Source organism: Scomber scombrus, chromosome 12, assembly GCF_963691925.1.
Source record: "Scomber scombrus chromosome 12, fScoSco1.1, whole genome shotgun sequence".
Lineage (NCBI taxonomy): Eukaryota > Metazoa > Chordata > Actinopteri > Scombriformes > Scombridae > Scomber > Scomber scombrus.
In genome coordinates, this window is record NC_084981.1 from 29,396,836 (window position 1) to 29,415,016 (window position 18,181).

Below are 18,181 nucleotides of genomic sequence, written 5' to 3' on the forward strand. Positions count from 1 at the left end.
CCAAAATACAGGTTTCCCTCCTTCCTCCTGCATGTTTCTGTCTTTGAGTTTGTTTGTTCTTTATTTATCACCAATATATATATATATCTATATCTGAACCAGATTGTCTGACTTTAACCCTCCTGTTTTGACCCAGGAAGGCAACTAAACTCTTAATTTAACTTAAAAAATGAGGTGTAATTACATTTCAATGAGGCCAATTGACCAATAATATGTGTAAAACCTGTTTTAATAAGTTGGTATGAAGTAAAAAGACACACAGAATTTGGTGCTAATTTAAACCTTATACTTTATAAACAGTCAAACCAAACCGGATTAATATTGACATGGGAGGTAAAAAAGTTACATAGTTGACAGGAAGACAACAGCAGTTATTAACCCTTTATATGATCTGCTCACTTTGTGTCCTGATATCTGCTCAAAACTAAAATCTATTGATCCCATTTAACTTTTTTAGGTCAATCTTTAGCACTTGTATGAGGTCATCAGAGTGTTCTATGGTTGCTATAGATACAGAGTGTTCTATGGTTGCTATCGATACAGAGTGTTCCATGGTTGCTATAGATACAGGTTGTGCTTTTTAGTGTATAAACGAAGAATAACACAAAACACTGCTGACATCAGAGATCCTGCTGGAGACATTATTGAAGTTGACTTTCATTATTCTTCTTCCTTCCTTCCTTCCTTCCTTCCTTCATCTTGTACATGAACAGAATGATTCTCTAACATGTTTTTAATAAACGTTTAGAACAAATGAGGTGTGAATGAGTCTGTAGAGGCTGTAAAACATCACATTTAGGCTCAATGAGAGAATAAATCCAGGTTTAATGTTGTTATGGCCTCAAAGAGGAAAAGCAAAGATGAGTTTTTTTAAACAGCACTTTCTTGGTGTGAACTACAAAGGGTTAAGTGATCAGATTATTGATGATGGATCGGGAGCAGCAGCCTCAGAAAAGCCGCAGATTCTTCAGCAGGCTGAGTTCTGTTGTTAATGAGACATGTGTGGACTTGATGCTCGGTGCGTAATTCCGTGTTGCGGAGCAAAACAGACGTTTTCTGTTCAATTCTTCCACCTCTCCCTCCCTCCACCTCCACGTCTCCGTCTATCTGTCTGTCTTCTCCAACAGTGAGGAATGCACTCGTTTCTCTCTCCATCCCTTCATCCCTCCATCCGCTGCACACTGGGCGTCAGTCACAGCGCCTCGTTGCAGCACACGTGACGTGTTGCTCCTCCTCTTTCTGATGTTTCACCTCATTCCTTATCTGACCCCAAGTCTCTGTTTAATCTTAGTTTAGCTCTAAATACATTTGCATTTCTAAAGCAGAGAGGAAGTGATCGATAAAGAGACAGGTGACAGAAAAAGTAGATAAATGGACAAACTTTGTGCTTTTTAAAACCACATTTATAAAAACTAACCAACACTGTTCTGGGAAGTTTTCCACCGGATATTGTACCCTTGCTGCTGCAGGAATTTGCTCCCAGCTCTGACAATAGGCGATAAAATCTGGTCCCAAAGGTGTTGGATTAAGGTCAAGTTCTTTCAAACCAAACTGGGAAAAAAATACATTTATTTATTTATTCATGGAGCAGTTTTTGTGCACATTGTTATATTGAAACAGGAAAGAAACAAAAGCAAACTGTTGACATGAAGATGGAAGAAATGTTGAGTTCTGTAGCATCAAGTTTTACTTTCATTGGAACTAAATGGCCAAAAGTATGTGGACAGAGAGAGGTCTCTATGAATATAAAGTAGAGCTGCGATAATTAGTCGATTAATCAGTCGACTATTTTGATAATAAATGTCTCAATTTCTCTGATTCAGCTTCTTAAATGTGAATATTTCCTGGTTTCTTTAGTCTCTGTGACAATAAACGGAATATTTTTGACATTTTGGACTTTTGGAAACACTTAACTCAAGAAAATATCAACAGATTAATCAACTTAGAAAACAACTGTTAGTTTCAACCTTTGTATGTAATGTAATTGTGTTCTTTAAATATCCTGGGATACATTTATAATGAAGAGTTTGAATGTATAAAACTAGAACTGCAACGATTAATCAATTGATAGAAAATTAATCAGCAAATATTTTGATTCTCAATTAAAAAGCACCAAACATTTGTTGACTCCAAACTTTCTAATGTGAGACATTTGAGCTTTTCTTGGTTTTACATCAAAATAAATTGAATATTTTGGGGGTTTGGACGAAATGAGACATTTAGTGACGTTGCTTTTACGCTTTAAAACTTAATTTATGTTCTGTTTAAAATGTTAAAAGCTTCATTAAAAATATGATTTTTTTCTCTTCACGCTGCAGGGCTCCAACTTCCACATCTCACGCCGAGAGCGTCATGGCAACGTGTTCAAGACCCATCTGCTGGGGAAACCCGTCATCCGGGTCACAGGTGCCGAAAACATCCGTAAGATCCTGCTGGGCGAGCACAGCCTGGTGTGCACCCAGTGGCCCCAGAGCACCCGCATCATCCTGGGGCCCAACACCCTGGTCAACTCCATCGGGGATCTGCACAAGAGGAAGAGAAAGGTAAGAAGGGAGGCGAGTAATTAGACTTTGGGAGTGAATACAGGCGAGGTTCAATCATCATTACTTATTTCAATATTCTTATCTTCATATTTAAATGAAGCTGCAACGATTAGTCGATTAGCTGCCAACTATTAAAAGAATAGTTTTGAGCTTCTGAAATGTCTTTAGTCCTTTATGACAGTGAACTGAATATCTTCGAGACATTTGAGGATGTTATGTTCGGCGTTGGGAAACACTGACTGACATTTATCAACAAAATAATCCAAAGATCAACCAACAATGAAAATAATCAAACGTTGCAACGCTACAATATGTAGATAGTGCTAACAGACTCATAGCTGGAGCAGCTGGAGGTCTTATGGTCTTATTTAACCCGCCTGTCGTCCTCCCGGGTCAAATTGACCCTGTCTGTTTTGACTGTTCCTTCTTCCTTCCTTCCTTCCCTCCTTCTGTCTTTCTTTCTTCCCTCCCCCCTACCTTCCTCCCTTCCTTCTTTCCTATGTCCTCCTTTCCTTCCTTCCTCCTTCCTTCCTTCTTCCTCCCTTCCTTCCTTGACTCGAGGACAACAGGAGGGTTAAACACACTAAATCAAGTCTTTCATAAAGTGATAATGTGACGGTCACACTGAGCCTGACCGCATCCTGATACTCAACACAAGAGACACAGACTCTGAACAAAAACCCACATTAGTCTCTTTCTTATCTGACTCAGAAACATGAACACACGTCTCATCCTACAGCTTGTTGAACGAGCCGACAAACAAACACATTAAACACCATGTAGACATACATACAGATCGGACCTGTTAGATGCTGGTTTCACACGCTGTCTGTCCATAACTGTAGCTACAGCAGTTTCTTTTACTTTGTCTCTTTTATTATGGGCTGCCAGCTGCTGTCAATCAAACACAGACACTGACACACATCCGTCCAGCCTTTTAATAATAAAAAACTATTAACTATACATTTAAAATACACGCATAACTATCTGTGATTTCAGTTGGACGATGCAATTCACCATATAAACCACAATTGGAATATTTACTTTTGGCCATAATATAAACCTAAAGTATAGTTAAATCATTGAAGGAGACCCACTCCCATATTTATCCCATCCAATCCTACTCAATCCTACTTTTTATCTAGTAAGACATAGGATGAGGTCATGTCTTCTATAAACAGTCACTCCTCCCTTCTTATCCCGTGCTTACACTCTGTTATAACTGTACCATAATCTCCCCTCCACCCGGTCCTGTCTTATCTGCTGTATCTTCCACATCTCCCCTCTATCCAGTCGTACCCTTCCCCAACCCTGTTCTCCTCTTTAGTGAGTATTTACTGAAAGGTGTTGACAGCCGTGTACCAGGTAATAACTTTTTATGACTCCTCTTTCTTTTGTTTCCTTAACCCTTTCAAGATCCTAGCCAAAGTGTTTAGCCGGGGGGCTCTGGAGTCCTACCTGCCCCGGCTGCAGGACGTGGTCAAGTCTGAAATCGCCAAGTGGTGCTCGGAGCCCGGCGCGATCGACGTTTACAGCGCCGCCAAGTCCCTGACGTTCCGCATCGCTGTCAGGGTGCTGCTGGGTCTGCAGCTGGAGGAGGAGAGGATAGTCTACCTGGCTCAGATCTTTGAGCAGCTGATGAACAATCTGTTCTCGCTGCCCATAGACGCTCCGCTCAGCGGGCTACGCAAGGTGAGAGAACATGAGGATGATGTTTATTCATCTGTAGATATTAAATATACTTGTATCTGCTGACCAGAGCCTAGAGCCTAGCAACTACTCTTATAAAAGATGCCAAACATTTGCCTGTTGCAGCTTCTTAAATTTGAGGATTTTAGACTTTTTTTTATTATATGTGATAGTAAACTAAAGTTATTTTGATTTTTGAACAAAGACATTTGAAAACATCCCCATGAGCATATTTTTTACTGGCTTCAAAGATCTGCAGACTTCTTTATAACTTTGAGTGTTTCTTTAGAAAGACACTTTGGGAGGTTTCCTTTTTGGCAAGACCTTATTTTTGCACATAAGTTTGTAACGGTTGCTTAGCGGGTGGACCCAGAAAGCAGACAGTCTCGGGAAAAAGGGCACTTTATTGGTCAACTCCGGAGAAAACTAAACAGAAAAACACACACAAAACAACAACAGGTGACATGAGCAGGGAAAAAACATGCAGTCCAAAACAACACAGTGCAAACACAGAGACTCGAAAACCAAAACCTATATAGACATGATGGGGTAATAACTAAACAGGACACAGGTGAGTGAAACAAGACAGGTGAAACACATGAGGCAATCAACTAAGGCAGAGGAAACACAGGAAGTAAAACTAACAAAATACACAAAAGGAGAATAACTTCAAAATAAAACACAAGCTACAACAGGATGTGACAAAGTCGTTGAATTTTTAATTTGTTTTTAAAATTTTTGCTTTTACCCCAGAACAAGGGTGAAGTGGAAGAGGTTAATCCACATTAAAAATAGTCATTAGTTGCATCTTTAGATCAAAGATCAAAATACAAACTATTACTTTAAAGATCTCTTTGTCTTTCTTGTTGATTTCCACTCACTTATTTTCAAAGATAAAGTGTACAACTAAGCTTAAAACTGCACAACATATTTAAAAAATCCACAAAAGTTTAATAATAACTTTTTCTTTTCTGCACAGGGGATAAAAGCCAGAGAGATTTTACACGCCAACATGCAGAAAATCATCGAGGAAAAGATGGCGAGGCAGCAGTCGGATGACGAATATCACGACGCCTTTGACAACATGTTGTCCAGCGCCAAGGAGCACGGCCAGGAGCTCAGCATGCAGGAGCTCAAGGTACGAGAGTCGAGCAAACCGTCTGTCAAAAAGTAGATAGGAAAGTTGGCGCCAGTCGAGGATCCTGCAAGTTATAACGGGATCAGACTACTGAGGGCGTAGGTTTGGTTTCACAGTGAAGTCAGAAATTCTTTAATCTAAACTCTTCTTATCTTTACAACAGAGATCTTTTATTGTACAACGTTTGGTTGATGATCAGTTCAAGCATCTTTTAGAGGATAGAGTAGGATATGTTTGTTCTTCAGAAGATTTCTTCAGGTTCAAGTTCAAGAAATCTTTATTGTCCCCGAGGGGCAATTTGTGGTGCAGCCAGCAGCGAAACAATAGAAATGACAATAGCAATTACAGTTACAAAATAAACAATCCACAAAAGTACAATACAGAATAACAATAAATAGTAAAAACAAAAAAGTTAAAGTGACCACAGTGCGTGCAATCCACCTTAAAATGGCTTAAAAAAGGCTAAGAATCATCCGTTATTTAAAAGGCCAATGGCTGCTGGAACCCAGGACTTTTTTCAGGGGTATGATGTTTAGACATGATGGCTCAATGACTTAGTGAGCATGCTGATACTGTATGTTAAAGTTACACAAATGTATGATCAGTCTGAGCACAAACCCACAAAGAGTTCTTGACAAGACAAAATGCTTCTATAAGAGTACAAGCACACAGTATTATGTTTTTCTCTGAATTTTAAGGGTATGTCAAACAAGTGAATTAACGCCTGCACCTCCCTCCCTGCAGGAAACAGCAGTGGAGTTGATCTTCGCTGCTCACTCCACCACAGCCAGCGCCTCCACCTCGCTGGTGCTGCAGCTTCTTCGCCACCCAGCCGTGGTGGAGAAGGCCAGAGCTGAGCTGGAGGCCGAGGGTCTCGGTTACGAACCCCAAACCAACCGAGGCCCGTCTGGTGTCACCGTGCAGAAAGAGGAAGAGGGTGCTGCCGACACGGAGACCGCCTACCTGCTGAACGGAGGCTGTCACAATCACCACAGTCACAGAGACGAGAACGGTTTCCCACGATCTCAGTCTCACGTACCGTACCTGAGCCTGGACAAGCTGAGTCAGCTCCGCTACGTAGACTGTGTTGTCAAAGAGGTGCTTCGCTTCCTGCCGCCAGTCTCCGGTGGTTACCGGACGGCCCTGCAGACGTTTGAATTAGATGTAAGTTTGAGTCTCTGGTCGAAATATTGTTTGTGTTGCTTTGGTTTTTCTTTTTAATGGCATGAATGGACAGATGTTATAATATATCTCCTTTATCTGCAGAGCAAGTAATATCTACAGTAAGTTCCTTTCTAGGGTAATTTGGCACCAACATTCAGCAATCAAAGATGTTCTTTCAGAATGCAGGAAAGAAAACTACAGAAAAACATTTTGTTTCTGGAAAAAAAACTAAACTACACAACCCTGAAACACAATAAAACAAACTTGTATTTCAGCCTTTATACTATGGGCAGACAGTGTGTTGATAGCAGCGGTATTAATAAGAATAAGAACCTTTGGAGGTACATTTACTTGCTGTTCAAACCTGTTTCCAAATGCACCAAACCCCAGCCTCTTCTCTTGGACTGGTCAAATGCATTGTGGGATATGTAGTAATGCACTAAACGGCGTAGATGATCATATTCAAACCAGGTCTGACCAGAACTGGTGACGATATGATATTATATACCATGAGTCAATACGAATTTGCTGCATTGTATAAACTTTGGTAAAACCATCTATAAACAGGACTGATTTATGTTCTTATTGAATTTTCAGATTAAATTGTAAATGGCCTGGTAAATGGCCTGTACTTATATAGCACCTTTCTAGTCTTTTCGACCACTCAAAGCGCTTTACACTACATTTCATTCACCCCATTCACACACATTCATACACTGATGGCAGGAGCTACCACGCAGGGTGCCAACCTGCACATCAGGGGAAGCTAATCATTCATACACATTCATACACCGTTGGCACAGCAACGGGAGCAATTTGGGGTTAAGTGTCTTGCCCAAGGACACATCGACATGTGGACTGGAGGAGCCGGGAATCGAACCGCCAATCTTCCAATTGGTGGACGACCGCTCTACCTCCTGAGCCACAGCCGCCCCGAAAGCTCTTGATGTCGACGACCCTCAGTGATACTCAGTTTAACACGTTCAGCTGCATGTTTCTATTTCAAAATGTGTACGAGTGATTTAAGATATTTGTGTGTTTTTTTACCCTTTGAACCACACAGCTGAATATTAGTAGTTGATGTCAGATTTGAGTTTTACTAAAAGTTATCGCAAAATGTCATATTGTAGTATAAAGTCCAGAGGTTGTGATAAATTATAACTGTTATTAGTCTTTGTTTCTGTTTCTAAACAAACTAACATGACCAAACTCTCCACAATGAAGGAACACGTGACCCAGTGCAGCGGTCTGACTCACTAAAGCATTTTTAATAGTTTTTTTTAATGACAATGGAGGAATAAGATACATCAGACTGATACACACACAGTACTTGTTAGTAGAGGACTTCATTGATCCAAACATGATCGACAAGAAGAAAAATATAGCAAACTGCTGCCTTATCCCTTAAACTCTACATGTGGTGTTGTAGTATTATGAGTAATGTAGTTAAAGTATTACAGTAAAAGTACATCAGTAAATGTGTTTTCAGTTTTTGGACTTTTTCTCTAATCTTTGATTATTTGGTGGAGCTGTTAACAACTCATAGACATCTGAAATGTGAGCCGACTACATATTGCTTTTTGTAAGACGTCAAAAGAAAAAAAGTTTGGAAACCACTGGTTTCATCTTTAACAATGTGTTGTATTTTAAAAGCTTGTTATATTATCCATTGTGTCAAATCTGCATCTTCAAGTACAAGTACGTCAAACTGTACTGCAGTAAAGTACAAGTACCTTAAACTGTACTGCTGTACTTTAGTACAGTATTTAGTTACTTTCCAAAATTTTGTTTTCTTGAGGGACAGAAAGAGTTTTTGAACCTTTTCATTACTCAGGTGTCATTTAACAGTTTTACAGCATAACGAAACATAGTGCAGCTTTTTTAAATGAAAGAATTTGTACAGATACTGAGAGGACTAAAATGACAAAAATGCACCAGACTATATAAAAAAGGCTTTTATTATCTTGTCTTTATTAATATTCATGTATTTCTGTCCTCGTCTCTCAGGGCTACCAGATCCCTAAAGGCTGGAGTGTGATGTACAGCATTAGGGACACGCACGAGACAGCTGCAGTCTTCCAGAGTCCGGAGCTGTTCGACCCGGACCGGTTCGGCCCGGACCACGAAGAGAGCCGGTCGTCTCGGTTCAGCTACGTGCCGTTCGGCGGTGGCGTGCGGAGCTGCGTGGGGAAAGAACTGGCGCAGATCATCCTAAAAACTCTGGCCGTGGAGGTGATGGAGACATGCAGGTGGACTCTGGCCACGGAGAACTTCCCCAAGATGCAGACGGTGCCCATCGTGCACCCGGTGAACGGGCTGCACGTGCATTTCTCTTACAGATACCCACTTTAGAACTGAACTCACCTCGAGAGACAATTTAACTTTCAATCTGCTTCTGAGAAACTCTCCAGGACCAAGTGAGGAGACACAAACACCTTGCCGGTCCTGACAGTCCAGTGCAGTCCTCTGATGTGTCTTTTTCTGCAGACATGAAGAGGTTTACGTCACCGGTTTGGAGCACTTCATCCCCTCAGTGGTCTGATCCAAACCTCAGGAACCAGTTTCTGTAAACTCAAGTGCTGAAAAAACAAACTTTATCACCATTCACTGTCTTTTTACATTCATATTAAAGTTATTAATGTATCGAAGTGCAGTGCACATCAATAATAATAATAATAGTAATACATTTCATTTGTACCGCACTTTTCATTCACAGTGAAACTCAAAGTGTTGCAGTATTAATTAAACATAACACACTACATAAAGAAAATAGCAGTAAGAGTTGAGATGAAAAAGCCTTCCTGGATGGAAAGAGACTGGGTGAGAAAAAGTCTGGAGATGACTTTAACTGAATTTAAATCACCTACAACGCATCTAAGTAAAAAGGTGATGAAGTCTTTCCACCAGGTGAAACTCAGAGTGCAGGATCGAACATGCAACGAGCACCAAACGGTTCAAACCACTTTGTTCTTACAGATGATAAAAATCCACTGAGCTCTTTGGTGCTTTTTATCTTTTTGTACTCCTCAGTAGGTTTTACATCGGCAAGCGAACAGTTACGACAAATCTGAGATGTACTTATGTGTGCATCGTTTACATTTGCAAAACTTTCGAGATTCACAGACAGATTTTCTACAAACTCAAAAATTCAACTAGTAACGCAGATGTAAGATATATATATATCCACATGATTTCTGCAGGCTGTATCACAGTTAATAGATTATAGATTATTATTTGTGTTCACTCTTTTATGGCGCTTTTCCACTACACAGTTTCAGCACGACTCGCCTTGACTCGGTACGGTTCCAGAACAGACCTTTTCCATTACAAAAACGTACCTACTCAACGTGAGCGGGGTCGTCATAGCACGGCACAAAACACATAAACAATGGAGGACATGGAGGTGATGGTGTACTTGCTGCTGTATGTGGCTTTTTGTCACACACAAAGAAAGAAAATTGAGCCGTATGGCTGTAACGCTGTTGCCAGTGTTTAAAAATGCCGGGTTTGATTCTTGTGTGGGACGGCTCATGACTCTTCCAGCGACTCTCTGACCAATCAGTGGCCGGCAGTCTGTTGACGTCACATTTAGTATCGGCTCGGCTCACTTAAAACCTCGGCAGAGCAGATACTAAAAAAGTACCAGGTACCAGGTACTATCCCTGATGGAAACGCAAAGATAACCAAGTCGAGTCGAGTGTTGCTGGAACTGTGTAGTGGAAAAGCGCCATTAGTTTGCCTCTGTTGGCATCTTATGAATCTGACTTTCCGAACTGCTGCTGAGCAAACTCGCCGCAGGATTCAGGAGTGAAGGGACGTCGCAAAAAAACCCATCGCAAAAAAACAAACAAAAACACATTTACTGATGCAACTTGCACTTGATTTTGACACATTAATCCCCCAAAAAAACCTGGAGCTCGCTGAACATCGAAGTCGAAACACTTTCAAAAATGTTTTTTCTGTTTTCTTTCAAACAAACAAAAACCAACATGAATGTGACATATATCCTTAACAGTGCTATTATGTGTGTATCAAATGAAGTAGCGTTATGAATAAGCTGTATTTAAAATGCAGATGTATCATTTGTTGTATTTTACTCTGCCTGTAACAATATTTGCTGTAACTATGAATAGATAGAGACACTAACCTGTAATCTAAAGGCCTGTCCATAAAAACCTTGTTCCACTGCTAGAACATAGAAACCTTTCGTTGTTTAGAGCAGCGTACTTTTGCTATTATTGAGAGTAAAGTTATTATTATTATTATTATTTTATTATATTATTATTATTATTAATGTTATTATTAATTCTAGGACTGTTTCTGTGTTCTTGAAGCCTACTCGACGCGCTGTGAAATACAAAACAGATGGATTCATGGAAGGAGATAGCACTTTCTCTGCTGTATATATTTGTCCTGTTTGTGAGTGTATTATTATCAGATGTAGCTGCTGTACAGTTGATGTAAAGAGTAAATTAGATGATGATAAAAACATAAGCATAAGTGTTTTGTTGTTTTGGTCGTGTGTCTGTGGCAGATCCTGGATTCTCTCTATTTATAATCTATTACACAAAAGACTGCTAATAAAAAACAATATTATAGGATTTGGTTATAAAGTATAGCCCTGCAAGATAATCTACATTTAGCACAAAAAAAGTAACATTTACATTTAGCAGACGCTTTTATCCAAAGCGACTTACAAGGGAGAATTCATACACCGTTGGCATAGCAACGGGAGCAATTTTGGGGTTAAGTGTCTAGCCCAAGGACACATGGACATTGGAGATTGGAGGAGCCGGGAATTGGACCGCCAATCTTTCAATTAGGAGGACAACCGCTCTACCTCCTGAGCCACAGCCGCCCTAGTATATAGTATTATACAGTGTTTATTCCCGTTTGTCTTTAAAATGTCAGTTTGAATTAAATTGCACTCCTTAAGATTCACATCTGCACATAAAGAAACTGTTTAAAGTTGAGTTTAGGTGAATTTATGAGCTCGAGTTCATACATTTTTCTGTATCCTGGTGATTAATCAGGTTTAAAATGAAATTATCTGGATACTGTAGTTATATGTGTTCAAAATACAAAATTCTGAATCCTAAAACTTTTAAAAAACACAGTATATAACCCAGTCGTAGTAATGTGATGTTGAGTAAAGTCTGTTTTAGTTTTATAGAGTTACTCAAGAAGAGAAAGTGTTATTGTAGTGATTTTCTCAATGTTACTTAACACATAAACCTTAAAACTGGATCATTTAACCATAGAGTATGTTTACAGTGCATATAGATAAATACCTCCACACACACACACACACACACACACACACACACACACACACACTGATCAACAGTATAATACTTAAAGATCAAGACAAATTTATTTGCATAGCCCATTTCAACAATAAGGCAAGTAAACATGGTCGAAATAAAAAAAAAACATTTAAACACAATTAAAAGTGTTAAACTGGAAATTAAGCTAGAGTCAAAAGTGAATACAGATCTCCAAAAGAAATATATATTAAATTGCACGAGTATTTGCCGCCTCCAGGTCAGAGTTTAGTAGATTCTCCTTCTAACAGTTTGCAGTTTGTCTCGAGTGCGAGTAGATTCGTCTATCAGCTTCATCTGCACATCTGGAGATTAAGCTTCCAGCTGTCAGAACAGCTACGAAGTTCAGACACAAATTTGAAGATCATGATTTGAGATCTGGACTCAGTCACTCTGGGGCAATAATAATGTTCTTTTTAAGCCTTTGCATTGTAGCTTTATGCTTCATGCTTTGGCTCACTTGTGCTTTTTTCTGGAAAACAAGTGTCAGGTTTGTTGCATGCTGCATCATGTTTCCCCTTTTACCCGACGGTAGATTTCTTGGTGCTGTACGTAATGGTGCTAACGGCGGAGACATGCTGTTAATAATAGGCTAATGATAATAATACCATTTATTTATAGAGCACTTTTCAAAATCCAAGTTACAAAAGGCTTCACAAGGCAGCAAAATTAAACAAAAGAACAAATAAAAACATTTGATGAGTATAAATTCAGGGGAAAAAAAGCCAAGAATAGACAAACTATATTTAAAAGAACATAAAAGCAATTAAAGGAAAATTAAAACTCAATTAAAACAACAAAGCACTCCGCCTCCAACTCATTGTTATTCCTATTCAGGAAGCTGACTGTAAGATGCTTTTTAATTTATTCAAATGTATTCAACTTTTTTAAAATTAAAAGGCTGCAGAGTATTTAGCTTATCTGCCAGTTATGTGTCACATTGCATTCCAGTGGGCTGAGAACTGTAATCATTTTATCATCGCATCGTAGCCTTCTGAATTTGGGATCGAATCAAATCGTAAATTACAGAGTACAATCTAGACATGCTCTACATGAAAAGTGCCCTGACATAACTACTGTTGTAAATTGGCACCAAATGAATAAAACTGAATTGAATATCATGACCTCATTACATTTAAGGCCGACGATGAGGTCAGCACTGAGGTCAGCAGGCACCTCCACCCTCCACCTGACCGCCTTCGTTGACAGGCAGAGACTGGGGTGAAGCTATGTGGCAGAAAATTAATGGGACACAAACAGCCTGGCCTAATTATGTCCGCTGCAGGGCCCCGTAACTCTGCCAGAGTCGTTTATCTGATGGACGCTCAGTCACTGTGAACTTGGCGACGTTTTTGAAGCAGCAGAGTTCACCGCGGTGCCACCGGCCGCGCAGGTCAGCGACCGGTCATCTGATGGGAGGGTGCATGGGAACCAGCGAGGGGGGACACAACACAACAACAACAGCACAATACTGCACAACGTAACCGCCAGCGCTGTGCATTGTACAACCGGACAGGACAGGACCACGAAACCCATGAAACGAGGTCTAACGGACTCTCGAGCTCCCGCTATAGGCTCCACCGAGTCCTCCACCTGCAGCTGTAACGTACAGCAGAGTGAAGCTGTGTTCAAAACCATCAGTGCATACTAATCCTAATGAGTCTGTGGTCTGTTCACACTGGAGACAAATCTGCCTAAGTTTGCTTAACCCTCCTGTTGTCCTCGAGTCAAAGAAGGAAGGATGGAAGAGAGGGAGGAAGGATGGAAAGGAGGGAGGAAGGAAGGAAGGGAGGCAGGAAGAAGGAAGGAAAGGAGGGAGGAAGGAAGGAGGGAAGGAAAGAAGGAAGGGAGGAAGGAAAGGAAGGAAGGAAGGGAGGAAGAAGGAAGGTAGGAGGGAGGGAGAGAGACAGGAAAAGAGGAAGGGAGGAAAGAAGGACAGAGGAAAGAAGCAAGGGAGGAAGGTAAGGGGGAGGAACGAAAGAGAGAAGGAGGGAGGGAGGGAGGAAGGAAGGAAGGAAGGAGGGAAGGAAAGAAGAAAAGGGGATGGAGGAAGGAAGGGAGGAAAGAGAGAGGAGGGAAAGAAAGAGAGAAGGAGGGAGGGAGGAAGGACAGACGGAAAGAAGGAAAGAAGGAACAGTCAAAACAGACGGGGTCAATTTGACCCGGCAGGACGACACAAAGGTTAATCTTCTTTATTGGAGCAATATCGTCCCATAATGGATAAGAGCAGCTGCAAAAAGGTCAGTTTAAATATCTGTAGAAAAACATCCTCTAAAAGACGTTTAATTACCTAAAGTCAAAGTAAGACTGCTGTCCATCAGTACACTAACAGCAATTGATCTACTTTATTTATTAGGAAAGAGAAACCTTTCAGTATAAAAGCCACAAGGCTGCAGGTGCATGAAGCAACAAAAGTCTGACGAAGATGCAAAGATAGTGGAAGAACATTTAGTCAAGTACTATACTAAAAACAATTTTCAGGTACTTGTACTTTACTGTAGTACAGTTTGAGGTACTTGTACTTTACTGTAGTACAGTTTGAGGTACTTGTATTTTACTGCAGTACAGTTTGAGGTAGTTGTACTTTACTGCAGTACAGTTTGAGGTACTTGTACTTTACTGTAGTACAGTTTGAGGTACTTTTACTTTACTGCAGTACAGTTAGAGGTACTTGTACTTTACTGTAGTACAGTTTGAGGTACTTTTACTTTACTGTAGTACAGTTTGAGGTACTTTTACTTTACTGTAGTACAGTTTGAGGTACTTGTACTTTACTGTAGTACAGTTTGAGGTACTTGTATTTTACTGCAGTACAGTTTGAGGTAGTTATACTTTACTGTAGTACAGTTTGAGGTACTTGTACTTTATTGTAATACAGTTTGAGGTACTTGTACTTTACTGCAGTACAGTTTGAGGTACTTTTACTTTACTGTAGTACAGTTAGAGGTACTTTTACTTTACTGCAGTACAGTTAGAGGTACTTGTACTTTACTGTAGTACAGTTTGAGGTACTTGTACTTTACTGCAGTACAGTTTGAGGTACTTGTACTTTACTGTAGTACAGTTTGAAGTACTTGTACTTTACTGTAGTATAGTTAGAGGTACTTGTACTTTACTGTAGTATTTCCATGTGATGCTACTTTCTACATCTCAGAGGGAAATATTGTACTTTCTACTCCATTACATTTATTTGACAGCTTTAATTACTTTTCAGATGCAGATTTGACACAATGGATAATATAATATATACATATATATATATAAAATAACAAGCTTTATAAATACAACACATTGTTAAAGATGAAACCAAAAAGCAGTGTGTAGTAATAATAAAGTATTTTTACATTTCTGTTTTCTACTTTTAAGTAAATGAAGGATGTGGTTTATTCTTCCACTTCTGCATTTAAACACATAATCTAAACAAGTTAATTGGTGACTCTTAATTGCCTGTAGGTGTTCAGGAAGGAGGGATGGATGCAACCCGTCTCCCTCTATAGCTGACATTAGAGAGAGGCTGCAGGGGTTAGCTCAGGTCAACATGAGGTCACCAATAGAGAGGTTGGGTTGGGTGGGTGGGGGGGGGGGGGGGGGGGGATTACAGTGATGAGGCCACGATGAAGGTGGTCTTTCATCCCTCAGTTCAAAAGGACTTGTTCCTCTCTTTTTTCTCTTTGTGAAGTCTGATGAATTCACATCAAACCCGTTAATTCCATCTTAAGCTCTGACTGAAAACCCATTAACGACGCTGCATTCATAAACATTCATTCAGTCACTTCTTTGCATTCTTTGGTGATAATTTTTTTTTTTTTGAATGAATGAATGAATGAAGATCACAAAAGAGAGAAAAAGGAAAGTCTCTTTATCCGTCCCATAAAATCTATTTTTTCTTCTTTTCTGAGCTATAAAAATCTTTCCACTTTCTGCAGAAGGTCAACCCTCCCTCCCTGCTTCCTCCTCCTCCTCCTCCTCCTCCTCCTCCTCCTCCTCCTCCTCCTCCTCCTCCTCCTCCTCTTATTTGTGTTTTCTGGTTCAAAGGCAGTCCTCCAGCACGATAAGGGACACCGATTTGCGAAATGAGGGGGAAAACGGGGTCAGATGGTGACTTGGATAAAGCGCTCGGTGGCCAACATCAGCTCCTCGGCCAGCCGGTGTGTGTGTGTGTGTGTGTGTGTGTGTGTGTGTGTGTGTGTGTGTGTGTGTGTGTGTGTGTGTGTGTGTGTGCGTGTGTGTGTGTCTGTCCAGATATTTTACCTCCAGGCTTCATGTTTGCTTTAAGTTTATTTTCATCGCCGCTGCTGTAACAAGAAAAACCACAACGCTGCAATCTTGGTTGTTTTTTTTTTGTCTTCCTTTTTTTTTTCATACTTGTAATTGAAAGTTTACGTTTTGCTGTTCATGTGCTGAGTCAGTTTCTAGGATCCTCGGAGCTTCATTGTGTGACTTCAGGAATAAAAATGGACATAAGTAAGATTTTTGGCAGCGTCACCAGGAATTCATCCGTCCTCGCAGAAGCCTGATATGTTAGCGGTCTTTGTTTTATTGGCTATAAATGGTCCGACCCGTGTAACCAATACTTAGCCGGTCACTGTACATTTGGAATATGTTATTTATGTCTGTTTCAGAGCAAATTTAGCACAAAGCAAAAACGTCCACTTCAGGAAACAACTCGGAGAGACAGTTTTACAGAAGTTTTATGTTCATGAAGCAGCTTCTCACCTTTTAAATAACTGTTTGACTTTCTTATTCATTTCCAATTTAACTATTCATATCAGCCTTTTTCTCGCCTCATAGTGTTAAATTATATTTTTACTTATGGTTTTTTTTAGTATACTGTCGAGGATTATGAAAAGTAGATGTGTGTCAGTGTGAGGAGTGAAGTTATGGAATGATTGTGACATTGAATTGAAAGAAAGTAAAAATATGTTTTTCATTTAAGAAATTATTCAAAACTAAAACATTAGAAAAGTGATGTAAGAAGTGAAAATGGGGATTTGTGAATTGTTGAAATCAAGTATCTGCTTATTTATGCTTTTAGTTTGTTATGAGAACTTAGATTTGTTAATTTATTTTACTTTGTCATGTTTAAAAGTTGCTGCTACTGACGCAAGTTTAGCTTGAAGAAAAGTAATTCATGCTTTAAAAAAGGGAAGACATAATAAGCTTAGGCTTCAGGCTGCACCTTTATTTCAGTCAAAGAAAATAAAAGAGAATGAAAGAAAGATTAATTAGTTTGTAAGAGAAACATAAAGGGATGAGGAAAGAATGATGACATATTAAGTGTTTTGTTTATATATCTTATCATTTTTTCTCTTATCTTTGTTTTTCTTGTTTTGTTTTGTTTACATGAACATTTGTACAAGAAATTATTGTGAATTTATTTTGTAAATGATCGGGAAAATAAAACTTACCTGACCTAATTTTCTATAGTCAATTATCAAAGAGATGATGGTGTGAGTGTGTAAAAGGAGATTCTATAACTGGTTGGGTTAAAGCAGAAAGTTAAATCACAATCAGCTAATCTGACACAGTTTTGCACCTTGTCTTCTGTCCACTTTGGCGCTTCATGTTCTGTCTCTATACTCCGTCTATTGGCAGCTACGTCCTGTTGGACTCAAACTTTAGGTCACTCCCTCTCGTGTTGTATCAGCTCTCAGATTTACGTCGCTTTGGATTAAAAGCGTTTACTAAATGAAAATGCACTTTTACAATCTTGAAACGACAGACACAGGAAGTGAAGACGAGTGGAAGCAAGGTGCCCAAAATATCAGGATGGGAGACAACACCTCAGCAACCCTGATATGTGTAGTAGGAACTAAGATGTGTGTGATGGGTTTACGTAAAGGAGACATTACCAGGTCTGACCAAACAAAAAAGAAAGAAAGTGGGATTTGATGACGACCCCGTTGCCTGAGACGCAGCGTGTTGCAGCCGATCTGTACGATGCCAATCATGTGATGGTCATCTGGTCATTGACTAACCTCACCACCACTACGGCCCAAGTGAAAAGCTAAAGTGGATCTTCGCACGCCACGGAGTCCCAGAGACTGTTGTCACGGACAACGGCCCCCAATTAGTTTGCTGCAGAGTTTGCAACCTTTGCCAGAGACTCACCTCCTCTCCTTCTCTCCTCCTCACCTCCTAACCTCTTTACCTCCTCTCCTCCTCACCTCCTCACCTCTTTACCTCCTCTCCTCTTTGCCTCCTCCTCTCCTCTCCTCCTCACCTCCTCTCCTCCTCTTCACCTCCTCTCCTCCTCTCCTACTCTCCTCCTCTCCTCATCTCCTCTCCTTCTCACCTCCTCACCTCCTCTCCTCCTCCTTGTG

General features: G+C 40.1%; 2 protein-coding genes across 2 annotated transcripts in view; both read left to right on the forward strand.

The window, feature by feature from the left end:
* The window catches only part of LOC133991568 (cytochrome P450 26B1), a 10,094-nt gene extending 1,208 nt beyond the window's left edge, over positions 1–8,886 (forward strand). Inside the window, exons 3-7 of the mRNA XM_062430023.1 lie at positions 2,319–2,543; positions 3,960–4,235; positions 5,212–5,370; positions 6,115–6,534; positions 8,542–8,886. Of these exons, the coding sequence (XP_062286007.1) occupies positions 2,319–2,543; positions 3,960–4,235; positions 5,212–5,370; positions 6,115–6,534; positions 8,542–8,886 (1,425 nt within the window). The remainder of the gene's footprint in view (positions 1–2,318; positions 2,544–3,959; positions 4,236–5,211; positions 5,371–6,114; positions 6,535–8,541) is intronic.
* LOC133991890 (uncharacterized) overlaps positions 1–18,181 on the forward strand; it is a 527,851-nt gene that overhangs the window by 38,228 nt on the left and 471,442 nt on the right. The gene's annotated exons all lie outside the window — the stretch shown is intronic.